The sequence below is a fragment of the Mobula hypostoma genome, chromosome 25, assembly GCF_963921235.1.
Source record: "Mobula hypostoma chromosome 25, sMobHyp1.1, whole genome shotgun sequence".
Lineage (NCBI taxonomy): Eukaryota > Metazoa > Chordata > Chondrichthyes > Myliobatiformes > Myliobatidae > Mobula > Mobula hypostoma.
In genome coordinates this window covers 31,731,892-31,756,113 of record NC_086121.1, presented here as the reverse complement: position 1 = coordinate 31,756,113, position 24,222 = coordinate 31,731,892, and the positions used below count along the sequence as shown (strand labels likewise).

The 24,222-nt window shown below is 43.0% G+C and overlaps 1 protein-coding gene across 2 annotated transcripts in view; it reads right to left on the bottom strand.

The window, feature by feature from the left end:
- Window positions 1-14,050: 14,050 nt before the first annotated feature.
- The window catches only part of LOC134337681 (F-box only protein 6-like), a 13,716-nt gene continuing 3,544 nt past the window's right edge, over window positions 14,051-24,222 (bottom strand). For both annotated transcript variants that reach the window (XM_063032874.1, XM_063032873.1), the window contains exons 2-6: window positions 21,887-22,213; window positions 19,022-19,148; window positions 18,562-18,657; window positions 17,330-17,465; window positions 14,051-15,942 (exon numbers count right to left, since the gene is read on the bottom strand). In XM_063032874.1, the coding sequence (XP_062888944.1) occupies window positions 15,808-15,942; window positions 17,330-17,465; window positions 18,562-18,657; window positions 19,022-19,148; window positions 21,887-22,145 (753 nt within the window). In that variant the 5' untranslated portion in view covers window positions 22,146-22,213 and the 3' untranslated portion in view covers window positions 14,051-15,807. The remainder of the gene's footprint in view (window positions 15,943-17,329; window positions 17,466-18,561; window positions 18,658-19,021; window positions 19,149-21,886; window positions 22,214-24,222) is intronic.

Below are 24,222 nucleotides of genomic sequence, written 5' to 3'. Positions count from 1 at the left end.
CAAGCAGAGTGTCAATAAAGTTCAGTTGAAGATCCTGCATGCTGGCCTCCTGGTGTGCTCTGCACTAACCCTCATTATTGAAAACAACATGGTACTTATCAGAAGTGGTTGACTGTTGATGAATTGTTGCTACAGACCAAGTGAGACCCCCAACAAGAAGGAATTTAGAAGTAGACTGTATTGTTCACATATATCTATGAAAAATATCCAGAGATTTTTCAACCTAGACTGCCTATGCTAGTTGCTAATTGTAGGCACTGCTGAGAACTGCCCACATTGGTAGGCAACACCTTCAGGCTGCACCCAGAAGTGGATACATTGTAATTATCTGTGGGCTACTAGCCTGGGGAAGTGCACAGACAGCAGAGAAGTCAAACTCTCAGGGAGAAAAAAGTAGACTTCTGTAGTCCGAGTAAATAAAATAATAAATAAATAAATAAACAAACAGAAAAATGGAGCAAATTAGATTAGATTCAACTTTATTGTCATTGGGCCGAGTACAGATACAAGGCCAATGAAATGCAGTTGGCATCTGACCAGAAATGCAAAGAATAGTGTTATTTACAAAATAACTGTGAATAAAAAGTAAGTGCTACAGCACACAAATATAAAAATACTGAGACAGTACAATATGGGTACAATACTGCTTAGCGCTGTGATGTGAGGTTCAGCAGGGTCACAGCCTCAGGGAAGAATCTCTTCCTGTGTCTGCTGGTGTGGGAGCGGAGGCTCCTGTAGCGCCAACCGGCTGGGAGGAAAATAAAAAGTCCATGGTTAGGGTGAGATGCATCCTTAATAATGCTTTTCACTCTGCTCAGGCAGTGTTTATGGTAGATGTTCTCAATAGTGGGCAATTGGGTGCCAATAATCCGCTGGGCAGTTTTCACCACACGCTGGAGTGCTTTGCAGTCCGATACGGGACAATTGCCACACCACACTGAGATGCATTTGTTGAGTATGCTCTCAATGGTACAGCTGTTGCGCCCTTTTGATCAGGATGGAGGAGTTCAGGGACCAGGTGAGATCCTCGGAAATGTGGACACCAAGGAATTTGAAGCTTGATACACGATCCACTACAGCTCCGTTGATTTAGATGGGGACATGAGTATGGTTCCTAGCATGCCTGAAGCCCACAATGATCTCCTTGGTATTCTGGGTGTTAAGGACCAGGTCGTTGTCGGCACACCCCGCAGCCAGGTGCTGGGCCACATCCCTGTAGGCCATCTTGTCATCCCCTCTGATCAGACCAACCACCGTGGTGTGGTCTGCGAACTTGATTATGGAGTTAAAACCATGTACAGGAACGCAGTCATAGGTGAAAAAGGAGTACAGAAGGGGGCTCAGCACACAGCCTTGAGGCACGCCGGTCTTCAGGGTGAGAGTGAAGGAGGAGAAGTTGTTTAACTTAGCTGATTGGGGTCTGTTAGTCAGAAAGTCCAAGGTCCAATTGCAGAGGGATGAGCTGATACCAAGCTGGCGAAGTTTGACGATCAGCTTGGAGGGGATCACGATATTGAATGACAAACCTGCAGTACCTACATCTACTTACCTAAAAAGCCCCTGAGACATTTGATTTCTTTGAGAGATGGCTCAAATGCTTTGAGAGATTTAGGATTGCAAGCAATCTCACTCGGGCTTCAGAAGAGCATCAAGTAAGCACACTGATATACTGCATGGATGACAAAGCAGAGGACATCATGGGTGGATTAAGAATGATAGGTGCCCGGAAAAAGGAGTACAAAACAGTGCTGGACAAATTCAAAGAATATTTCACAGGTAAGCGAAATGTGATATTTGGGAGGGAAAAGTTCAACCCCAGAAAACAGGAGCCAGATGAAAGTGTAAATGACTTCATCAGACATTGCATGACCTTTCAGACAACTGTGCATCTGGAAATCTGAGAGGTGAGCTCATTAGAGACAGGATTATTGTCAGACTACTAGACTCCAAAATGTCAGAGAGACTTCATTTGCAGGCAGATCTCGAACTGGAGAAAGCTATTACTATGGTCAGGCAGAGTGAGAATGTTCATTAGCAACAGGCAGAACTCAGGCACAAAAAATGATGCTGAGGTAAAGCGAGAGGCTGAACGAAAAGTAGGGTGCAAACAAGGTGCAGTCAGAAAGAGGTAACAGTAGAACTCAGCTTAAACAAAACAGACAAGCAAAACAGAAAGCAGGTAAAATGTCCATCTGCAGGAGATGTGTCAAGTGTCCATTCCACATCAAAGAAATGAAATGCCACCAATGCATTAGAATTGGCCATTATAAAAGCCAGAGTCACTCAAAAACAGTTCTTCAGGAAGTCAAAGAAGACCATGATTCAGACAAAGAGAGAGTTTTCTTCGGAGCTTTAGATTTAAATAGACAAGGCTGGTGTACTACGATTCTGTTGCAAAATGAGACCGTGATGTTCAAAATAGACACTGGGGCAGATGTCACAGCCACCCACGAATGTCTGTTCACAAAACTGGTGAAGGAAACAGGCATTACGCTAAACCCCCACAAAGGAAGTGCTCATGGGGCCAGGGAAACTTACAATAAGCTCAGTGTGAAATGAATATTTACTACTTCCATCCGTAAAAATAAGGAACAGTTAAAAGAGGATGTCTGTGTTGTTCAGAAACTCTTCTCATCACTGCTGGGAGGACATGTCATCAAGAAGCTGAACCTCTTGCAAGGCTGGATTCGCTAAACAATGTTCTGTGGCAGAAGAAATACCCCGAATTGTTCACAGACCTGGGAGTTCTGAAAGAAGAGTATCTTATCCAACTGAGGCCAGGAATGATGCCCTACTCTCTAAACACAGTGAGGCATATACCAGTTCTATTGATGAACAAAGTCAAAGCTGAACTTGAGAGAATGGAGACGCTTGACATCTTAACTAGAGTGAATAGACCTACTGACTGGTGTGTGAGCATTGTTCCCGTTCCCAAACCAGTGGCACAGTGCGAGGATATATGTTGATAAAACTGAATAATGCAGTGAGGCGTGAGAAGTTTATTCTGCCCTCTGCTGAGCAGACAATTGGTATGCTGGGTGGAGAAAAGATCTTTACCAAACTAGATGCACACCCAGGGTTCCAGCAAATCCATTTAGCTCCTGAGTCACAGAAGCTCACAGCCGAATCACATCAAATTTGACTCCCTTTTAGCATCTCATCAGCCTCTGAACTCTTTCAGATGAGGAGGAACCAAGTATTGGAGGGACTGAAAGGAGTAGTCTGCCACATGGATGATATATTCATCTTTGGAGACTCTAGTAAGGAATGTGACAAAAGAGTGATAGTTGCCTAGCAGAAACTGAAATGGGCTGGAACAAAAAGGAATGCGAATTTGCAAAGTTGGAAGTGAAATTCTTACGTCACCAACTGTCCCCAGAGGGAATTAAACCAGATTCAGACAAGCTGGCAGGAGTTTGGCACATGAAACAATCTATGAATGTATCGGAGATCTGTGGTTTCCTTGGCATGGTAAACTAGCTGGGAAAGTTCATTCCAGATTTGGCAGAGAAAACAAAGCTACTATGTGACCTCCTCTCTCAGAGAAACATTTGGACCTTGGATGTGCCACAGGAGATGTCGTTCTCATCACTTAAAGCATAGCTTATCTCTCCATCAACATTAGCGTTCTTTGATCCAAACAAAGCAACTGAAGTCTCAGCAGATGCCTCTTCAATTAGCTTGGGAGAGTGCTCATGCAAACTGTAGTGGTGTATGGAAACCACTGATATATTCATCAAGAGCACTGACTCCTACTGAACAGCATCACGCCCAAATCAAAAATAAGATGCTGTCTCTCATGTGGGTTTGTGAACATGTCAGCTGCTACCTGATAGGCACTAAATTCCTTGAAACAGACCACAAGCCACTGTCAGCTTCCTCAGCTCAAAACACTTGGATGACTTACCTCCACGTCTGCAATGATTCAGAATGAGGCTTCTGCGATACTGTTCTGACTTTGATCATGTTGCAGGCAGATCTTTCACAACACCGGACAGTCTATTGAGGGTGCCATGCAAAAGTGCGTGATGGAAGCTGACTCCACCTTCATGGAAGATACTAACATCTACTTAGCTCAGGTAGTAAAATCTTTCCTGCATCGCAGAGTAACTAGATGAAATTCGCACTGGAAAAAGGACCAAATCTGCAGGAAGGTCATGCAATATTGTAAGCGTGGATGGCCAGCCGTTTCAAAACTCAGACCCTACTGGCTTAAGAGAAACAGACTCAACATTCTGGATGATTTGCTGCTAAAGGGCTCCAGTCTCATCACTCCTACTTCTATTCACACCGAAATCATCAGGCAAATCCATCAAGGACATCAAGGGATCAAAAAGTGTCACCTAAGAACAAAGCAATCTATGTAGTGGCCTGATCTGAGCACAGAGGTGGGAGATTATGTAAAGCAACATGAAGCATGCAGAAAACTGCACAAAATTCATGCTGAATCTCTCTGTCCCACAGAACTCCCAGACTTTGCATGGCAAATTGCAGGCAACAGACTCTTTTGAGCTGAAAAGAGACAAATATCTTCTCACAGTGAATTGCAACTCAATGAATGTTGAGGGGTCTAAATTGTCCTCTGCATCCTCAACAGCACCTGAAAGCTGTGTCCACTCACCATGGATACCAGAGACATTTGTGTCAGACAATGGTCCACAGCTCAGCTGCTCAGAAATCAAAGTCTTTGCGAGGGACAATGAGTTCAAACAGCAGGCAAGCAGTCCACAATACCCACAGGTAAATGGAGGAGTGGAAAGTGCGGTGCAAACTGTTAAGAGTCCTCCTACTAAAGGCAAAAGTCCTCTACAAAGCACTGTTAACTTGCTGCTCCACACTCCTTGTCAATGGTTACTGTCCGACAGAGCTGTCGATGGGCCAGAGACTGAGAACAAGCCTACCCATTCTTCCTTCCCTTCGCCAACTTCACTTAACGGATTTGGACAAAGTGAGAAATTTTGAGACAGCACAGCGTGAGAAAACGAAGAGCATGGATGATCTCAGACACAGACCAAAATCTTTGTTACCGCTCAGGAGTGGTGAAGCTGTTTGGGTTTCAGATCAACACAGCTACGGAACAATAATCCGGCAGCATGGACCACGATCGTTTGTGAGCAGAACAGCACAAGGTGAAATCAGGCAGAACAGGCATGCGTTTGTGCATCTTCAAAGTCCACAAAAGGTAGAGAAAGAAATAAAGTGGTCTGATCCTTATGACGAGGGCCACTTACCTGAGGTGGATGCACCTGTTCAAGAATCCCCATCCGCTCTAACACTTCCAGGAACCCAAACCAGATCATGTCATTTATCTGTCCCACCACAGAGATACACTCCATAGTCTAATGGCTTAGAGCAAGTAACTGAAGAGGCAAAATAATTCTCTCACTTTGTTGGAGTTTTCAGATAGTCTACCCTGATCTTCATTAGCTTTGGTGTTTTTTTAAAAAGAGTTCTAATGTTGAAAACTTTTCACAAAATGAGACTGTTCTAAACAAAAAGGAATTGGTGAAAAAAGGAGGAAAACAGAGAGAAAGAGAGTGTGTTAAAAAGGAGAAAAGCAGTTACAAGGTTGGCAGTTCTTTTTTATGTTTATGTAAGGAGCATAAGTTATGTGCCATGGGTAAAGTGAAATAAATCCATCATTTCAGTGACTAAAATTTCAATGCAATTCTATAAACAGGAGATGCATACTGTACCTAGTTTTTCTTTTGTTTCAAGAAAGGAAGATGTAGTGCTAGTGAACAGTGTTATTATTATGCCCCTCAGTTAGCCACTCCCACATGGGAGGAGTTCACATACTGTACACACAGAGTATCAATAAAGTTCAGTTGAATATCGTGCATGCTGGCCTCCTAGTGTGCTCTGCACTAACCCTCAATAAAGAATACAACAGATACAAGTTCTGCACTGAAGGGTCTGCACTGCGCAGGCGCGTAACATAGCGCGCCAAGGTTTAAAAGCAGACCACTATATACAGCGGCCATTGTTGTAGTGGCTATCGGCGGAGTGGACTGAGTCAGAGTGGGACGGCTTTGGCTCAACAGGCTTCGGCGAGAATAGGCAGAGGCCAGGGTAGGTTCCGGTAAGTTTTTTATTCAGATTGTCTAGCGTAGAGAGAATGCCAGGCAGGATGTTGGAATGCTCCTCTTGCAGGATGTGGGAAGTCAGGGAGCCCTCTGGTGTCCCTGACAACGACACCTGCAAGAAGTGCATCCAGCTGCAGCTCCTGACAAACTGCGTTAGGGAACTGGAGCAGGAGCTGGATGACCTGTGGATCATTTGGGAGAATGAGGAGATTATAGATAGTAGCTACAGGGAGGTAGTTACGCCAAAGGAACAGAGGACAGGAAATTGGGTCACTGTCAGGTGAGGGAAGAGGAAAAGGCAGGCAGAGCAGGGTTCCCCTGTGGCCATTCCCCTCAACAACAAGTATACAGCATTGGATACTGTTGGTGGGGATGAATTACCTGGGACAAGCTGCAGTAGCCGGTTCTCAGGCACTGAGTCTGGCTCTGCAGTGCAGAAGGGAGGGGGGAGAAAGAGGAGAGCGGTAGTGATAGGGGACTCAATAGTTAGAGGTGCAGATAGGAGGTTCTGTGGTCGTGACAGAGAATCCAGGATGGTTTGCTGCCTCCCGGGTGCCAGGGTCAAGGATGTCTCTGATCGATTGCATGACATTCTGAAGTGGGAGGGCAATCAGCCAGATGTCGTAGTGCTCATCGGTACCAATGACATAGCAAGGAAGAGTGAGGAGGTCCTGAAGAGTGAGTATAGAGAGCTTGGTAGGAAGTTGAAAAGCAGGACCTCAAGGGTGGTAATCTCAGGGTTGCTACCTGTGCTACGTGCCAGTGAGGGTAGGAATAGGATGCTCTGGAGGATGAACAAGTGGCTGAGGAACTGGTGTAGGGGGCAGGGTTTCAGATTTCAGGATAATTGGGACTTCTTCTGGGGCAGGTGGGACCTGAACAAGAGAGACGGGTTACACTTGAACTACAGGGGGACCAATATCCTTTCAGGGAGGTTTGTTAGTGCTATTGGGGAAGCTTTAAACTAGATTTGCAGGGGGATGGGAACTAGAGTGCCAGAGCTGACAGTGTGGCTGGGGTGAAAATAAATGATGTTAAAAGTTCAAGCAAATCCGCTAATAGAAAGGTTGTGAGTGGTGGTAAAAATCTTCTGAGGTGTATATATTTCAATGCTAGGAGTATTGCGGGGAAGGCGGATGAGTTGAGGGCGTGGATTGACACGTGGAATTATGACGTTATAGCAACTAGTGAAACTTGGCTACAGGAGGGGCAGGACTGGCAGCTTAATATTCCAGGGTTCCGATGTTTCAGATGTGATCGAGGCAGAGGAATGAAAGGTGGGGGAGTAGCATTGCTTGTTAGGGAAAATATTACAGCAGTGCTCAGGCCGGACAGATTAGAGGGCTTGTCTACTGAGTCCTTATGGGTGGAGCTGAGAAACAGGAAAGGTATGGCCACATTAGTGGGATTGTATTACAGACCACCCAATAGTCAGTGAGAATTGGAAGAGCAAATCTGCAGAGAGATAGCAGGCAACTGCAGGAAACATAAAGTTGTGGTGGTAGGGGATTTTAATTTTCCATACATTGATTGGGTCTCCCATACTGTTAGGGGTCTAGATGGTTTAGAGTTTGTAAAATGTGTTCAGGAAAGTTTTCTAAATCAATATATAGAGGGACCAACTAGAGGGGATGCAATATTGGATCTCCTGTTAGGAAACGAGTTAGGACAAGTGACAGAAGTCTGTGTAGGGGAGCACTTTGGTTCCAGTGATCATAACACCATTAGTTTCAACTTGATCATGGACAAGGATAGATCTGGTCCTAGGGTTGAGGTTCTTAACTGGAAGAAGGCCAAATTTGAAGAAATGAGAAAGGATCTAAAAAGCGTGGATTGGGACAGGTTGTTCTCTGGCAAAGATGTGATCGGTAGGTGGGAAGCCTTCAAAGGAGAAATTTTGAGAGTGCAGAATTTGCATGTTCCTGTCAGATTAAAGGCAAAGTGAATAGGAATAAGGAACCTTGGTTCTCAAGGGATATTGCAACTCTGATAAAGAAGAAGAGGGAGTTGTATGACATGTATAGGAAGCAGGGAGTAAATAAGGTGCTTGAGGAGTATAAGAATTGCAAGAAAATACTTAAGAAAGAAATCAGGAGGGCTAAAAGAAGACATGAGATTGCCTTGGCAGTCAAAGTGAAGGATAATCCAAAGAGCTTTTACAGGCATATTAAGAGCGAAAGGATTGTAAGGGATAAAATTCGCCCTCTTGAAGATCAGAGTGGTCGGCTATGTGCGGAACCAAAGGAAATGGGGGAGATCGTAAACGGGTTTTTTGCGTCCTTATTTACTAAGGAAACTGGCATGAAGTCTATGGAATTAAGGGAAACAAGTAGTGAGATCATGGAAACTGTACAGATTGAAAAGGAGGAGGTCCTTGCTGTCTTGAGGAAAATTAAAGTGGATAAATCCCCGGGACCTGACAGGGTGTACCCTCGGACCTTGAAAGAGACTAGTGTTGAAATTGCAGGGGCCCTGGCAGAAATATTTAAAATGTTGCTGTCTACAGGTGAGGTGCCAGAGGATTGGAGAGTGGCTCATGTTGTTCCGTTGTTTAAAAAAGGATTGAAAGGTAATCCGGGAAATTATAGGCCGGTAAATTTAATGTCGGTAGTAGGTAAGTTATTGGAGGGAGTACTAAGAGACAGAATCTACAAGCATTTGGATAGACAGGGACTTATTAGGGAGAGTCAACATGGCTTTGTGCGTGGTAGGTCATGTTTGACCAATCCATTGGAGTTTTTCGAGGAGGTTACCAGGAAAGTGGATGAAGGGAAGGCAGTGGATATTGTCTACATGGATTTCAGTAAGGCCTTTGACAAAGTCCCGCATGGGAGGTTAGTTAGGAAAATTCAGTCGCTAGGTATACATAGAGAGGTGGTAAATTGGATTAGACGTTGGTTCAATGGAAGAAGCCAAAGAGTGGTAGTAGAGAATTGCTTATCTGAGTGGAGGCCTGTGACTAGTGGTGTGCCACAGGGATCAGTGCTGGGTCCATTGTTATTTGTCATCTATATCAATGATCTGGATGATAATGTGGTAAATTGGATCAGCAAGTTTGCTGATGATACAAAGATTGGAGGTGTAGTAGGCAGTGAGGAAGGTTTTCAGAGCCTGCAGAGGGACTTGGACCAACTGGAAAAATGGGCTGAAAAATGGCAGATGGAGTTTAATACAGACAAGTGTGAGGTATTGCACGTTGGAAGGACAAACCAAGGTAGAACATACAGGGTTAATGGTAAGGCACTGAGAAGTGCAGTGGAACAGAGGGATCTGGAAATACAGATACAAAATTCCCTATAAGTGGCGTCACAGGTAGATAGGGTCGTAAAGAGAGCTTTTGGTACATTGGCCTTTATTAATCAAAGTACTGAGTATAAGAGCTGGAATGTTATGATGAGGTTGTATAAGGCATTGGTGAGGCCGAATCTGGAGTATTGTGTTCAGTTTTGGTCACCAAATTACAGAAAAGATATAAATAAGGTTGAAAGAGTGCAGAGAAGGTTTACAAGGATGTTGCCGGGACTTGAGAAACTCAGTTACAGAGAAAGGTTGAATAGGTTAGGACTTTATTCCCTGGAGCGTAGAAGAATGAGGGGAGATTTGATAGAGGTATATAAAATTATGATGGGTATAGATAGAGTGAATGCAAGCAGGCTTATTCCACTGAGGCAAGGGGAGAAAAAAAACTAGAGGACATGGGTTAAGGGTGAGGGGGGAAAAGTTTAAAGGGAACATTAGGGGGGGCTTCTTCACACAGAGGGTGGTGGGAGTATGGAATGAGCTGCCAGACGAGGTGGTAAATGCATTCTTTTTTAACATTTAAGAATAAATTGGACAGATACATGGATGGGAGGTGTATGGAGGGATATGGTCCTGTGCAGGTCAGTGGGACAAGGCAGAAAATGGTTCGGCACAGCCAAGAAGGGCCAAAAGGCCTGATTCGGTGCTGTAGTTTCTATGGTTCTCTATAAAGAGATGTGGACAGGTTAAGGGAGTTGACAGAAAGATGGTAAAAAGGGTATATTGAGGGGAAATGTAAGGTTATATCCTTGTACAGCGGAAAATAAAGATAGCAAGCGGGTTCAGCAGATAGTTAAGAAAAATTGCCCTTTATTGGATGGGTTATGAAGTGTTAAGGCCAAGGCATCTTGCTGCAGTCTAATAGAAGTCATGTAGACAATTTTCGTCTCCTCATTTCATGAAGGACACACCTGCAGAGAAAGTTCTCTTGATTGATGTCCAGGATAGATGGAGATACACCAAACATTGCAGGAGCTCAGCAGGTCAGGCAGCATCTCTTGTGGGAACTGGAGGGCTAACCTTTTGGTTTGAGATCTTTCATCTGGCCTGGGAAGAGGAGATGATGACGTGCAGTTCGTCTCCATCCTCCATGACAGCTGGGATATCCCAGTGGCCAGCTATTTTGTTATAATTTCCCATTCCCACACTGCATTATTTGTCTACTGCCAGCTTGAAGCTAAATACAAACTAGAGGAACAGCACCTTGTATTCTGCCTGGGCAGACTCCAACTCAGAAGCATAAACGCTGAATTCTCAAACTTCTGGTTACTGCTCTTCCCACCTCATCCCTTCCACCCCCCATTCTTCTTTTCCCTCTCTTCCTAATCCAACTTACCCACATCACCTTATCTGTGTCCCCTCTTCCACCCTTTTCATCTGCACAGCACCTACACTAACCCTTCCACTTATTCCTCTCCTCACCTCCTCTCCTTATTCCAGGATTCACTGTCTTTCCCATCAGATTCCATCATCTTCAACCCGTTGTCACTCCCACCTATCACCTCTCAGCATCTGACTTTATTCCTACTCTCTCTCCTCCTTCATCTGTACGCACCTATCACCTACCAGTTTTTGTTCCACCCTTATCCCCACCTTTTTACACTGGCTTTCTCCCATCCTTCTTTCCAGTCCTGATGAATGGTCCTGGCTGACCATTCTTGACCCAAGATGTCAACTGGTCATTTTTCCCTTTGGATGCTGCTTGACCTACTGAGTTTCTCCAACCACCTTGCTGACAATCAACACAGGTGCAGCTCAGAGATGTTCACTTTGACCACTGCTCTACCCTCTCTCTACTCATGTTTGTGTGGCTAGGCGCAAGTCAAACACCATCTATAAATTCACTGTTGTTAGCAGAATCTTAGATGGTGATGAGGAGGCATACAGGAGTAAGATAGATTGGCTGATTGAGTGGTGTCACAATTATAATCTTGCATTCAAAGTCACTAAGACCTAGTAACTGATTGTAGACTTCAGGAAGGTGAAGTCAGGAGAGCTTCATTCACACTCGTCCTCATTGAGGGGTCAGCAGTGGGAAGAGTGAGCAGCTTCAACTTCCGAGGCATCAACATCTCTGAAGATCTTTCCTGGGCCCAACACTCTGATGCAATTATGAAAAGGGCATGCTAATGGCTATACTTCATTCGGAATTTGAGGAAATTTGCTGTCACTTGTTACGGGAATACACATAAAATTAAGATGTTTGCTGGCCTGGGCTAGCATCAGTGGCATCAGCAGTTGGTCTGCCACCTGCCCTCAGGGGAAGGAGAGATAAGGAACAATGGAGCAGCGTCTGGAGATGTGTAATGAAGGGATGTGGGAGAGAGAGCTGTCTGGAGCGGCTCCCCCCTTTGAACCCTGAACTGTTTGAAGTGATGGACAGGCGATACCCCAGCAGGGGGATAAAAAGGGACAGGTTCGCTAAGACACACACACGCCACCCGAGGTAACAAGACCCTGGAAGCGGTGCGCCTCTCACGAGTGGGTGAGAAGTGCCAGACAACGACAAGGGTGGAAAGGTACGATCAGCGGGAACCCGGTGTGTGTCCGCCCTTGCCTGGGTGCCGGGTTCACTGCAGAGGATCGACCGCATCTGGAGGAGGGGTCACAGTCGGTGACCTCAGGTGACATCACCAAGGACCCGCCCAAAAGCTGTTTGTGAGCCATCTCGCTGGTCTGTGAGTGAAGCAGTGTTCTGAATGATCAATTGTTCCTATTCTATCTCTCTCTTCCTCCACGTTGTCCACCGCCATGGCAACGATTACTGCTAACTGAACTACTAACTGGACTGAACTTTGAGTCATTTTGAAATTGGTCATTTACCCCTAGACAACGATAGAGCTTGATTGATGCTGTTATCTTAATGCTGTGCACATGTGTGTTTATCATCACTGAACTGTTGCATTTATTATCCTTTCGATTACTGTGTTGCTTGTTTCTTTAATAAAACTTTCTTAGTTCTAGTACTCCAGACTCCAACTGAGTGATCCATTTCTGCTGGTTTGGCAACCCAGTTACGGGGTACGTAACACACTAAAGACTGCAACAAATTTTTACAGATGTACCCGCGGAGAGCTTCAGAACTGGTCGCATCACTGCCTGACAGGGAAAAGCCGCACCACAGGATTACAAAAAGCTGTAGAAAGTTTTAAACTCAACCAGCTCCATCGTGGGCACGAACCTCTGCACCATCAAGGACATATTCATAAGGTGATGCTTCAGTGTCATGGCATCCATCGTTATGGACCCTCAGCATCCAGGACATGCCCTATTCTCAGGGAGGTGGTATGGAAGTCTGAACACGCATTCAATATTTTGGTTTCTTCCCTTCCACCATCAGATTACTGCAGTGTCGATGAACCATCAAAACGATCTCATTATTTTGTACTCTTTTGGCACTATTTATTTAATGTTTATATATTCTTATGAACCTTATTAATTTGAATATACTGCACTGCACTGCTGCCACAAAACAACAAATTTCACAACATACGCCAATGATATCAGCCTGATTCTGATTTTTGTGTGGTGCTCCAGTTTTCAGCATCTGCAGTCTTTGATGTCTCTAGGATTAACAGGTTGCCTTCTGAGTAAAGTCGGAGCAGATTTTGACTTTTCTTTCCGGAGCACAGAAGAATGAAGGGTGTCAGTGTGGAAATGGGTTTCCAATTGACAGTATGAGGATAAGAAATAAGAAGAGACACATAATTATACGGTGGGGGAACCGCAGGAAGCAGAGCTCAAAGAGGAGATAAATGATTCCCTGCCTGTGATTGAACAGGTAGGAGTGGAATCAGACAGGTGCAGTTCCACCCAACAGTAAAAGTATGGCACAGTGGGAGAATAATGTGACTAGTATTTCAAAGGGTACAGATAAAGAGGGAGAAGTCACTTCTGTCAAAACCACATGTGGTATGAAAGGTGTCTTTATCACCATGCCAAGGCAGGGAAACCAGACAGCACAATTCGCACAAGGAGTTCCAGAAGCAAATGGCATAATCTTGGAAATAACAGTCCATCTGAACACCGTGCAGAGGAAAGGTAGGCAGAAGGTGGGGCTAATTGCAAGGACAGAGGAGATGAGATTCCAGTGTGTGACCAACAATCCTTAAACAGATGGTGTCAGATTTCTCTTCTGATGCATTGTGAGATTTTGCCATTTGCAGAATACAGCAATCCGAAATGACACAATCCATTTGCAGTACCTATATTGAGAGCAGTTTCTTTTGAACTATTCAAACAAGTTAAAAATCAGAGCGTGGCTGTTTTGCACTCAAATCACAGGTTCCAGAAGGATGCAGCATCTCAGAAAATGTTCAATTTCGCTCTCCTCTCAGAAGTGTTTCTGCTAAACATGAACCGTGTTAATTAATGCCATTGGATCTACAGTCACCATAGCCTTTATAAATGCATCTGCACAAACTCCATCACTTCACGATCATTGTATGTGGATATTATACATCTAAAATAATGTTTTCTTTCAAAAGTAATTGGCAAATGTTTAAATAGTGATAAGAATTGTTTTTTAAATTTGTACATGAAATTGAATTAAAAGCAGGAGCCCTGAGTTGGTTAAGTATATAACCCGAGATCCAGGCATACACACAGATGGTACATATTTCAACTATCGATAAAGATTACTTCCACCAAAATTGGTTCAGTTATTGAAGAGCATTTTATTGTTGGAACTGACTTCATAAACATGTGCAGAACAGGACAAAAAACAGAGACTGATACAATTGGTCCTCATTTACAGCAGCTTTGGGGAAGAAAGCACAAATTTGTTTTCTTCATTCAGACAAGTCACGATATTCTGGCAGATGAAAGGAGATTAATGCTCAATCTATTGTCCTGATGAGGGTTTCAACCTGAAACGTCCACCCTCCATACGTCCTGCTGAGTTTCTCTGGCTTTTGTGTGTTGCTCCGGACTCCCAGCATCTCCCTCAATAATAATTTTCAACATTACCAACAGTGCATTTTCCCTGACGATCTACGAAATTTCTCTCAGTGCAAAATTTCCAATTAAAGCTAATTAATCTGCAAAACACCTCATGGTAGCTTTACCCTCTTTATATCATGAACTTCAAACACTTTTACCATTATCCAAAAAAACCCATAAAATATCCTGATGTACCTTTGGCTGACAGCATTTCTCTTGGAATATGGGGTAATTATGAAGTAATGAGAAGGACAAGTGTATGTTTTTTATTGGATTTGAAAAACCAAGAGCTTTCTCTCACTGAGGTAATGTCTGACTGAAGTGAATATCCTACCTATCACAGCTAACTAGTACTGCATGGATGAGGGCAACACAACCTCAAATACTAACAAGCGGTATTTAAATGTGCTGATCCTTAACATGAGTAGATCCAGTGCATCTAATTAACATTTAGCTGCACGTTCAAAGCAGACATATCCCTTGCATTGTAAGCAGATATAATGAAACATCTTTCAGTGATACTTTTGCCATTTTGTGTGATATCACTGATGCTCCATTTCTTGGTTTAAAAAAACAGTTATCTGGGGAAAGCTAACCACAAAATCTCTGTGCTACTTTGATTAAAATGGAAGCACACATAAAATGGAAAATCAACAAGCTGAACTCAACATTTTAATTTGCCCTAGTCTTCTCTATTTAATGATTAAAATGCATCAGTGCATTTGCTAAAGTAAATGAGACAGACAAAATGAAGCTAATTGATTAACAGTAATTCTCAGATCTAAAAAAACAATGTTTTAATTCAATAAGTATTGCAGAGAGATAATGATTTTCTCCTGAAAATAGCCAAAGTAAAAAAATAAAAAATTATTTTAAAAAGTTGAGGAATGATTTTCTTCTCCAGCAAAGGTTCTCAGTTCAGGATGCCTCAGATATCAATGACTGGGAGGAGGTCACAGGGTCCTCGAGACATTCCTATCATCACACTGAACAACCAAGTGCAACTCCATCACAACAAAACTCACAACCATCACACAAATTGTCCTCAGTGAAGTTCTCATAAAACATTTGCCTTTTACAGTTAAAGTGGTTATTTCCTACTGATAGCTCTTTGCTAGTATAGTTTTTATTCAAGCCATACAGATGAGAAAGTAATCACATGAAATCAAGTCCGAGATATTAATAAGTAAGAATGAATTAATAACTTTCAAAACATATACACGGGTATACACTGGCTATAAAAATGCAAGTGCCATTTCATAAAGTCAGAAAGGGATGAAAATACTCAGCAAGTCAGGCAGCATCTGTGGAGAGTAAAACAGAATTAAGTTTCAGGTTACTGACCCTTCCATTAGATCTCTTCCCAGATTCTGTTGACTTGCTGATTCTTTTCTGATTTCATAACGTATGCCACTTTTGTATGAGTTTACTCTTTGCTGTAGTGCTTCATCATATCCAGAGAGGTACTGATCTCTGCTACTCATGGTTCAATGGTAACACTGCTGTTGGTGACGCGGATTCCGTACCACCCTGCCCAGAATTGTGTGTCCTTCCCTTCATGTGAAAACTGAATATATCGAACACCAGGCCCATAGTCTTTGAAAACATGGACTATCTGTAAAACAAAGCCCCTTGTTAATCATGGTATAGTCTACAAGAATGATTCTAACCTACATTCAGTAGCTACTTTTATTAGGTGCACCTGTGCATCTAATCAGTCAATCATGTGGCAGCACTCAATATATAAAAGCATGCAGATAAGGTCAAGAGGTTTAGTTGTTGTTCAGATCAAACATCAGAAGGGGAGGAAATGTGATCTAAGTGACTTTGACTGTGGAATGATTGTTGGTGCCAGATGGGGTGGTTTGAGTATCTCAGAAACCGTTGATCTGCTGGGATTTTCAAGCACATCAGTCTCTAGAGTTTACAGAGAATGGTGCGAGAAACAAAAAGCACCCAGTGAGCAGTACACAAGGAATTCTACAGATGCTGGAAATTTAAGCAACAAAACTCAAAGCTGCTGGTGAACGCGGCAGGCCAGGCAGCATCTCTAGGAAGAGGTACAGTCGACGTACCTCTTCCTAGAGATGCTGCCTGGCCTGCTGCGTTCACCAGCAACTTTGAGTTGTGTTCCAGTGAGCAGTAGTTCTGTGGGTGGAAACACCTTGTTAATGAGAGGGGTCAAGGGAGAATGGCCAGACTAGCTCAAGCTGAAAGGGAGGTGACAAGAATTCAAAAGGCGTGCAGAACAGCATCTCTGAGTGCACAACACGTGAAACCTTGAAGTGGATGGACTACAGCAGCAGGGGACCACACCGGGTTCAAATCCTGTACTTAATAAAGTGGCTACTGAGTGCATATTTTGCACTACAAGGATCATGTAGACTGCAAGTATAAAGGTTACTTAAATTGGAATATCCTGCGTAATGGCACTGTGGCATCACATGACCAGTCTAAGCAACGTTCAGTGAACTCTTCCAACAGGTGGACAACACTGAAGGAAATTACAGCTCCCAGCCATTTTTCCACGGGTTAGCAGGCATCAATTAAAATCCCAAAAAATGGAAGCTTGGAACCAAAAAAAGCATCCACAACAAGCAAGAAAAAGAGCAAGGAAAATACCTTCTAAAGTTGAATAGTTAGCCTATGCCAGCTGTGGACTCTCAGGTAAGGAAGTGGTCACATCAGGGATAGGAAAGAGCAGAGTTGTGGGAGCCGGTGGAGGGAAAGGCCAATAGGGAAAGGATTGCGGCGAGAGTCAAATAAAAAGATGTGGAAACTGACAGGAATGTGATGAAAGAGGAAGAGCGGAAAGTGGGAAAAATGGAATGGAAAGGGTTTACCACACGTGATATTTTGGATACAGCACTGGCTGAACATTAAGAAACACTGCCCCATGCCTTGGTATTGCTCTTCTTATTAATGTAAGCATGCAGAGATGAAAAAAGAAACACTTTCTTAAATACAGAAAACGAGAGGGTACAATGAATAAAATTCTGTACCTCGTTCCAGTTTGCATCACTCCACTGGGGGATTCTAATCTTCTTCGATTCAAATTTATCAATCACGGACTTTGTTTCAGAAAGCAGAGATACGCGTAACTTGTAAATGCAGCCACAGTCATATCTTGCTGCATACCTGACACCAATATAGAAAGTTAGTATGACAATGCATCAATAGTGTAACTCCCACACCTTGATCAGAGTAATGCTCCAAGGTTGCAGAAGGATTTACAGCACAGAAACAGGCCAATCTGCCCAAATGCCAAGCCAGTATTTCAGCTCCTCCGAGCCCTCATTTCTTTTAGTCCAGTACTGAATGAAAGCCTCATTTGTTCACATTGGGTGAAATATGAAAGGCAGCTTCCATTATTAAAGACCTCCAGCACCCAGGGCATGCCCTTTTCTCACTGTTACCATCAGGCAGGAGATACAGAAGCCTGAAGGCACACACTCAGCGATTCAGGAACAGCTTCTTCCCCTCTGTCATCCGATTCCTAAATAGACATTGAATCTTTGGACACTACCTCACTTTTCTTTAAATACACAGTATTTCTGATTTTGCATATTTTTAAACAATCTATTCAATATATATATATTGTAATTGCTTTACTTATTTATTATTTGTAAAACTTTATTATTATTTTCATCGCTGGATTATGTATGCATAAAACTGCTGCTGCTAAGTTAACAAATTTCACGTCACATGCTGGTGATAATAAACCTGATTCTGATTCTGATGTGCCTCCACACTATAAGTACCTGATCACTTAACAGGGCCTTTCTTTTTAAGTTGCATTTGGCGCAAAGATTGTTCAAAGCCCCGTGGCCAGAAACTCCTACTTGTCAAGTATAACATCTTATTTGTTTTTACTTTTTTTTTGTGTACCTTCTAGCTAAACCACTTCAGTAATATTAAAGGATCAGGAACTCCTGCAGTCCTCCCTTATTCCTGGGTTCACTAGTCTAGTTTGGAAATTAACATATAACCTACGCTCTACATCCTTCAGTTCCCTTACAACATTGACAATGTAATACTGTGTACACTTTCCAAGTTACAACTGATTTTTGAATGACCATTCTATTTACTTCTCAACACAGTCAGAGTTCAAATCCAAACCTTGCACATTTATAAACTAAGACAGTAAGTTTTGCTAAAATTTGACCCTTTGAGTTCCATTTTAACTTTCAAGACATTGAACCAATTATTCCTGAATGGAAGGATCATTACTCACCAATCTTTTACTACAATATCAGGTTGAATTATATCAAGCAAATGGCTCCATAGTCCATTTTCCACTAAATCAATGATCTGAGATTTGCGGCATAACCTGCCAATAAAGAAGAAGAGAACAATAAGACTCATTTAGAATGTGCATTTTGATAGCACCTTTCATAGCTTCAAATCATCCCAATGGAAATTCAGAAGAAACTTCTTTGCCCGAGGTGTAATATGAATGTGGAACCTACTGCCACAGGGAGTAGTTGGGGCAAACTGTGGAGATTAAATACGGTGGGGGGGGGGGGGGGAAGTTGGACAAACTCACATGGGAGAAGGGAAGAAATTCAAAGGGAATATATTGCATGTGACTCTACTGAAGTCACCTTGTTGAAGATAAATCAATTGCACTGGCAGAGGCCATGAAAACATCAATAAGGAGGAAGAGCAAAAGGATTCTGCAATGAAGCTCTTACCCATAAGATGTCACAAAGTATTTATTTATATCTTTGTTAGGAAAGTTAGCTGAATGGGACTCTGGCAAGTCTTCAATTTTCCACCGATCACCTCCATTAATATCAATGGTCCAACACTGAAAATCCTCTATCGGAAGAAAAAATGGCAATGAGAAAGCGAATTCATGGATCATAGTCCATCATATCATGTCCCACTGTAACAGCAACACTGCTACATGGTCACTCCTTCATTCAAGTTCAATGGCACACAAACGCATCTACAGCACACCTACACGTGGGCAAACCGTCGTCTAAAGTTGCCCCTAATATAGCTGGGTGGCAGAAGTACTGGGGAGGTCAAGGTCGGGTGGAAGAGTACTGCTTTGTTGCTGTGGTGGGAGGTGCTGATCTGAGCTCAGGACCTGGTTATAAACGGGCAGCAGAATATTAGTATTAAGCTACGGCACAACAAAGAGGGATCTTGCACTTACACAGCACCCTTCAACGCCTAGACCATTCAACTATTAAGTGTAGCCACTTCTGTAATGTAGGAAACACAACAGCCCATGTGCACATAGCAAGATCCCATAAAGCAACAACATCTTTGATACCTGTGTTGCAATGGGTAGAAAGAACTCGTCCAAAATTTCCTGTCCATCATTGTAATTAGGAAGTGAAGGCGGCAATTTCAGTAGAAGCTCAGGGATAAATATCATGTCATATACCTTGTTTTGTTAAAATTTCCCTTAATTTTTTCTGTAAGGTGTAGATTTCAGTCCCCAGTAAGGTTTTAATTGATCCCAGGCAACATGGGAGACCAGACAGCAAGTGATAAGAGATTACTTATGATGGGCAAATCACAATTATTCCTGTTATGAGGTTGTTGTCAAAAGTTGGAAAATTACTATTCTGCGGAGGGTCACTTACTTTTGAAGCATGGGTTTAGTTGCAATGTGCTAGATTACAAAAGGCTAAAACAGAAACATGATTTATTGGTGACTATTAGAATGGTGACTAAGGTACATCGATTTAGCTTGGTTCGAAGGAGAGATGAGAAAAAGTTGTTTCACTTAAAGAGTGGTGGGAGGACTGTAACTCACTGACTGAAATGGTGGTGGGAACAGAAGCCCTCACCACAGTGATGAAATAAAAGGTGATTATTTAAGGAGGCATGCAGTCCAGAACAATGGGCCAAAAACAGGATTTACCCAACAACAATTTTGGCCATCTTGCAGAGGAGACAAGGACATGAGTAGGACATCTGGCCTTGAATCTGTTCCACCATTCAGCAAAATGAATGTTCTGTGCCTTCCCTCAACCCCCACACCGCCTCTTCCCCACTTCTGTGTCAGTCACACTTCAATTTCTTAATCTTTAAAAAAATGCTCGGCCTCCAATTTATATCCCCCAAATGATCTAGTCTCAACACTCCACCGTAAAAAAGTTCCATAAATTACAGCTGCATAAAAGGAATCTCAGGGTCGTATGTGGTGACATCTATTGTACTCTGATAAATTTTACTTTGAACTATCTCTAATCAGTCCTTGCCTTTCCAAATGTGAAGAACTCCTATCACTCTGAAACCCTTCCAATGACATTCCCACCATTGATGCAAGGCTCACCGGCCTGTAGTTCCCTGGCTTATTTCTGCTTTTGTAATAAAGGCACAACATTAGCCACCCTCCAGTTTTCCAGTACCTCACCTGCGGCTCACAGAGATACAAGAATCTCTGCCAAGGACCCTGCAATCTCTTCTTCTGCTTTACTTAACATCCCGGAAACACTCGGCCAGGGCCTGGGGATTTTCCATCAGTTTGCACCTCAAGACCTCCAACACCTCTTCCTTTATAATATGATTATAATCAATATGCTTCATGCTATCACTGCTACCTCCTGAACTCACTACCTTCTATCTGCTTCTCCACAGGAAGTATAATCAAAATGTCTTCAGTTAAAATCTCACTCATTTCCCCTATCTCCACATAGATTACTACACCGGTTACTAAGGAAACCTGCTCTCTGGCTCAGGGGTTCCTAACCTGGGATTCACAGACCCCTTGTTAACTGGTATTGGTCCAAGACATAAAACTGGTCGGGAACCCCTGTAGTCTAGCTAGTTATCCTCAAAGAATTTGTAAGGATTCTCCTTCTGCCTTACCTTTCAGGGACGTCACTTTGCCTCTCTGTGATGTTCTAATTGCTTTCTTAATTGTACTATATTCCTTATACGTAGTAAGGGACTTGCATGATCCAAGCAATCTGTATCTGATATGCCACAACCCAGAATTCCCTTCCCTCTAATTTGGGCATGTTGGTCCTCAACTCTTCCTATCTCATTTTTAAAAGCCTCCCATTTGCGCAACATCACTTTAGCTGCAAACACCTCCCAACCAATTTTTCTCAGTTCCTGCTGGACCCCATCAAAACCTAGCACTTTAGATTGAGGTCTACTCCTATCTTTTTCCATAACCATCTTGAAGCAAAAAGAATTACGGTCACTATTTCCAATGATGCAACAGCCACTTCAGCAGCCTCATTTCCTACCGAGATTGAGTCTAGCCCTTTCTCTAGTCAGGCCTCCACATATCACTTAAAAAAACTTTCTTGGACGTATTTAACAAATGCTCTCAGCATTATGGCAAAATTTTAGAAAGAATTGATATCAAATATGCTGTTCAACCTGGATTCATAGATCTCCAAGCAATACACGAAAGGCTGGAGGAATTCGGAAGGTCAGGCAGCATCAGTGAAGGGAAATGGACAGTCGATGTCTGTGTTTCCATTTTGGAGGAACCCAGTTGACTACTTGACTCTTTAAAACTGTGTTTTGAACTCAAACAATTATCACACAACAGAGATCCAGAGAAAATTAAATAGAGTACATACCTTCAGCACAAGGGTTTTTTAGCAGGTTTCTCTGAAAAGGACGAAAGAAGTAAAGTTTTTTCCAGTCTTCTGGGGATATATCCCAATCTCTTTTAAAATATCCATCTCGAATACACATCCGTTTCCAAATGTGCACCTTATCGATCAACTCCTTCCAAGCTCGGCAGACTAGGCGGCATGTCAAAACTAACTCGCGAGCAGGGATATAGGACAAAAGCACCATCAGAACATCCTCATGTAAATCTCCAATCGTGACCATGCCTCAAGGAGGGCAGGATGTTCTCTACCCACACCAAATCAAAGCTCACACGTCTTCCCAGCTGTAATCTGAGGAGGGCAGAGAAAGATAAGATTTCTATACAAATATTTTGCTTCTTCTCCACCATCAACCATCTCTGACTTAAGTCAGCAGGTTTCTGGAGACCCCGCTTCAAAACCTTCAACCAAATAGTACAAATGTTTACTCTAGCTCAGTAATAAGAAAGTGCTACACTGTCAGAGGCACCTTTCAGAAAAAGAAATGGTCAGCAACAGAGTCATCGAAAAGTACAGCACAGCAACCGGCCCATCGGCCCATCTAGTCTGTGCCAAAACCACTTAAACTGCCTACTGTCATCAACCTGCACCCAGACCATGGGCCTCCGTATCGCTACTATCAATGTACCTACCCAAACTCTGCTTAGACGTTGAAATTGAGCTTCCATGCACCACTTGCGCTGGCAGGTCATTCCACACTCTCACGGCACTCTGAGTGAATAAGTTTACCCTCATATTCCCGTCAAACTTTTCACCTTTCACCCTTAACCCTTGACCTCTGGTTGTTGTAGCACCACTATACTCGCAACTGACTTAACAGATCCATTAAACAACTCTGAAAATGATTAAATGCATTTATCCTTGAAACAACACCAAAAAAAATGCCACCTCGATATCTGGGGGGGATCTTGTTGAATGGAAATTGATTGTTTAATTTGCATATCTGTGACTGCCTGGCAATTAATTCTGAAATTCATTAGGCTTTGAGGTTATGAAAAACGCTACACACATACAATCACAAATTGTACTCATATAATGCATTTAATACAGGGAAAGTGAACCACAAGGAGACATTGTTGGCAAAAATATTTGTCAAAACTAAAGGTTTTAATTAAAGTGCCAAAGGAGAGAGGCAGAAAGGTACTCAGATTCAGACTGGGAATTCCAGAACATCTCCGCCAATCCAGAAAGCCCATAGCTTTTGTCAAAGCTAGAGACCAGCCACAGTCTCAGAAACCTCGAAGCAGGAGGTCACAGAAGAACTGGCAGTACCTTTGGGAAGATCAGATTGAGGAGGTGTGTGAGTGCAAGAAAGCCAAATACCAGGAGCTAGTAGAACAGTGCCAGAGACAGTGGTGGAGGCACTATGCCAGCATATCCAGGAGGGGTGTTGTGGTTTTGCTGGCTGTTTGCTATGCAGAATCTACCCTCACCTTGGCATTAAGGGGGCTGCAGAGAAAAGAGCCATCGGGACTGTCACAGAAGCTGCTGAGCAAGCCTCCAGACTGCAATGGAACAGGTGGACTGACCTGAGGACCAATGTTGCTAGGACACAAACCAAGGCCTGATCAATCCTGGCTGGGTTGCCTGGGCGACGGGGCGTCTGATGTTGAAAGAGCAAAAACAGCCAGATACATCAGTGATGATGTGGCCCAGTGCATCCTAGCATGTATCTCAGCATCAACTAAGGCACAGTCAAAGTTAGTGCCATCTTTAAAATAAGGAGAGCGCAACTGACCAGAATTGAAGGATCACAGAGTTCTGGAAAGGATGTAGCACTTTCGAAGGCTATGAATATGCTGACTGACAAGGCCAAAGGGGGATACAAAATCATTAAATGGTTGGAAACAAACAGATGACATTGGGCAGCACAATGCAGTTGCTGCCCTCTCACAGCTCTATTGATGTCAGGTTCAACCTGATCAGAAACATTGTGTGGAGCTGGTATGTTTGCCCTCTGATGTCATGGATTTACTTCAAATTTCCTCCCTCATCCTAAAGATGGGAGTTTCAATGTAAACTTCCCCAAGTATGAAGGATAGAATCTGAAGTGAGTTGAGGTCAAAGTGGGTAAAATAAAATGGGTTCAGTTAAGATTAGTAATAAAATGGATGCCTGACAATTGTCTTAGAGGAATGAGGTGCCTGTTTTGAGCTATATTTCTCCATTATTTTGCCATCAGGCAGAGAAGGAGTTACTGCTTCAGAATGAAGAGTCTTTGATCAGAAATGTTAACTCTGTTTTTGTCTCCACAAGCATTGCCTGACCCTGAGCGTTTCCAACATTTTCTGTTCCTGTTT